Source organism: Aegilops tauschii, chromosome 3 (genome assembly GCF_002575655.3).
Source record: "Aegilops tauschii subsp. strangulata cultivar AL8/78 chromosome 3, Aet v6.0, whole genome shotgun sequence".
NCBI lineage: Eukaryota > Viridiplantae > Streptophyta > Magnoliopsida > Poales > Poaceae > Aegilops > Aegilops tauschii.
Window position 1 is genome coordinate 189327184 of NC_053037.3, and position 2880 is coordinate 189330063.

At 44.3% G+C, this 2880-nt stretch overlaps 1 protein-coding gene across 1 annotated transcript; it reads left to right on the plus strand.

Moving 5' to 3' along the window:
- The first annotated feature begins 692 nt into the window (after nt 1–692).
- Nucleotides 693–2392, plus strand: LOC141042836 (uncharacterized). Its single transcript, XM_073511731.1, has 3 exons — nt 693–776; nt 928–1074; nt 1811–2392. The coding sequence occupies exons 1-3, from the start codon at nt 693–695 to the stop codon at nt 2390–2392; spliced, it is 813 nt and encodes a 270-aa protein (XP_073367832.1).
- The last annotated feature ends 488 nt before the right edge of the window (nt 2393–2880 follow it).

The following is a 2880-nucleotide window of genomic DNA, read 5'->3' on the forward strand; positions in this document are numbered from 1 at the left end:
TCAGATCAACCTAGCACACACGCAGTAATAAAGGGTCCAAGTGCTGATCGATGTAAAAATCAAAGCGTTTCCTAGCTCCTGCACGTAAAGAGGCATCAATTAGTACAGCAATTGTACATGCATGTACTTTGAGGAAGGATTTAATAGTCAGCTCACCGATGCTCCGACCCGCCACTGTAACCTACCGTCTTCGGTTCGCCTCCGTCGAGCGTGATTGCCTCTGCAACAAGCCGCCACCCCGAGTCAACGACGTCGCTCTAAACCGGCCATGCCTCCGCCTCACTGCACGAGTTTTCGGCGTGCCGAGCTGCTGTACCTGATTACGGAGTAAATTGCATAGAAGTACCACAATTGGGGCATTGGAAGCAGATTGGTACCAAGATTGGTAATTTTTACGTGTCAGTACCAAGATTGGGGCAAGCCGTTGCAAAAAAGTCTAAAAGTGTGTTTTATACGTATTGACAGAAAAACTGACCGGTTGGGCCCGCCTGTCAGGCGCCACGCTGGCCAGTGAGCGCGTGCCCGCGCGCTGACTCGGACGAGCCCGGGTCGAACCTTTTAGGGCGCGGCGGGTGCGATCGAGCCACACCCCGCTCATTCCCCCCGCTCTGCTCTGCGTTCTTCTTCCTTCTCTCTGCCTCGCCGCCGCCTGCGCCCGCCCCCGCCGGCCGCCACACGACGCTGCCGCAGCCATGGTTTTTGAAGACGAGAGCAGCAACGACAACTCAAGCCCGCCGTACATGCACTCCGAAACCTCCACCGATGGGCTCAACCAGGTCAGTTACTCCATTGGAGCTAGGGTTAGGGTTAGGTTTAGAAAAATTTGGGGAATTTTCTGTGTAGGTGGTCTTTGGTGTGAGGATTTCGTTTGATTTGCTTTGTCCTCGTCCTCTGCACATGATGCTAACTTGGATTTTGCTTGTGCAGGTGCCTTTCTCTCTTGAGGACCCGGATTACAAGGGTCTTGAGCTAGATCTGATAGTGCTGTGCGAGAAGCATGGGAAGCCATCAGAGAGGCTTGTTGCATTTGAAGGAACAATGACTGGGAGAAGGTTCTTAGCATGTGCAGAGCCGGTATTTTTCTTGCCTTATTGATTATGCACAGGATATGTTCATTGGAAGTGACAGAGTCTTGTTTACCAATTGTGATTCAGTTATGTGTAGGGTAATTTTGTTAGTCATATATGCCATACTGTACAGCTCATTGTAGGAATGGTGAATATTATGTTCAGTGGAGTGCATTTTGGCTAAATATAGGCTCAAGCATGCTCTGTTGTGTGCACATGAATGCTCTGTTGTGTGCACATGCTATTTATTTATACTTGTATGCAATGTTGCTTAGTACTCACATTAGCCCCTCCATTAGCTGATGTGTTACTCTTAATAAGTAACTGTTGCTTACTGCTCACAGTAGGTACTGTCATTAGCTAGTTTGTTGCTGCAGGCTAATGTAGTGTATTTAGCTAGGCTAATGTAGTCTGGTTTGATAACTCTTCATTCAGTGATGTCTATGTTCCATTTGTTAGTGATATATGGAAAAGTAGTTCACTGCTAGAGTGGCAGTGCACATTGTAGGATTCCATTATATTAATGGCCAATTGTAAGTTGGTTATTATGCTAAGTTGAATGGAGTGTTACTCTGCTAATTATATACTGATCACCCATTGTACAATGTGCTCCTCTTGCTTAGCACATGGCTGTGAAAATTCAGTGTTGGTCAGTACCAACATTAGCTACTGGCATGAACTAACTGTTGCTTACTACTCATAGTAGTTGTATTGTACTAAATTTTGCCTTGTTATTTTTCCAGGAAGGTCAGAATTGTGGGTTTGTTCAGTGGGTTGATGAGCAGTGGCCCCCAACAATGGAGAATGCATTGTTGAAGCTTTGGTCAATGGTTGAAGAGAGAAAGTCTGCTAGGGTGAATGATAATCTTCAAAGTGCTTTAACTATTCACCATTTGACAGAAGAAAAGAAGAAGCTGGATGCAGACTATGACAAGTTAGTGAAAGATGTGCATCAACTTGTGGACTTTCAGCAGGATAGGGTTGTGGATTTCAGTTATCTGCAGTCAGCTGTCACATATCAGCACCAATGCAGAGCTGAATTGGTGGCTGGTATGAATGCAGAAATGGCAAAGAAAGATGCTGCTACAGAGAAGCTTCAACAGAAGTATGAAATCCTGTGCAACCTGACAAGTGCTCAAGCAACTGCCATCCAAAACCTCAAGTTGAAGAATATGAAAGAGAAGGAATTGATGAGTGAGGCTAGGATGAATTTGGAGTTGAAGAATGCAGAGTTCACAAAGTTTGAGGAGAAGCTCACCCAAGAGAAGCTAGAGTTGAAGTTCCAGGTTGCTGATCGGCTGAAGCTAGCAGATTCAAGAGTTTAAGATTACTGAGCTCATGAAGGCAGATGAGAAGCTGAAGGAGAAGATCAAGGGGATCCAGGCCATCTTGTAGAACTGAACAAGATGAATTGAGATTGGTGGGCATTGCAGACCTTTTGGGAAGGATGGCTGTGCAATGACCTAGTAACTTAGAATTATGGTTGTGTAATGTATGGTTCTAGTACTAATTGTGAACTCTGGCTGTTTATGTACCTAGTAGTTATGCTACTCATCCTTTTGTGAGAAAAGGATGGATTGCACATTTGAACTCCACTATGTAATGTGAACAATGGTTGTGTATTCCTATAATGTGTTGAACTCTAGTTAGTATCGTTTGCTTTCAATGTTAGACTGAAAATGATGACATAGTGATGCTTATGTTAGACTGAAAATGTTGACATACTGATGCTTATGTTATACTGATGGTTAAATGCTTAAATGCATTTGCAAAAGGAATAGTTTGTTATGTTACACTGATGCTTTAGGTGGTT

Excerpts from the sequence above, each read along its gene's own strand:
- LOC141042836 (XM_073511731.1), top strand. The coding sequence starts at position 693 with ATGGTTTTTGAAGACGAGAGCAGCAACGACAACTCAAGCCCGCCGTAC. Across the intron at positions 777-927 it reads CCACCGATGGGCTCAACCAG|GTGCCTTTCTCTCTTGAGGA; the intron begins GTCAGTTACTCC and ends TTGCTTGTGCAG. Across the intron at positions 1,075-1,810 it reads TCTTAGCATGTGCAGAGCCG|GAAGGTCAGAATTGTGGGTT; the intron begins GTATTTTTCTTG and ends TTATTTTTCCAG.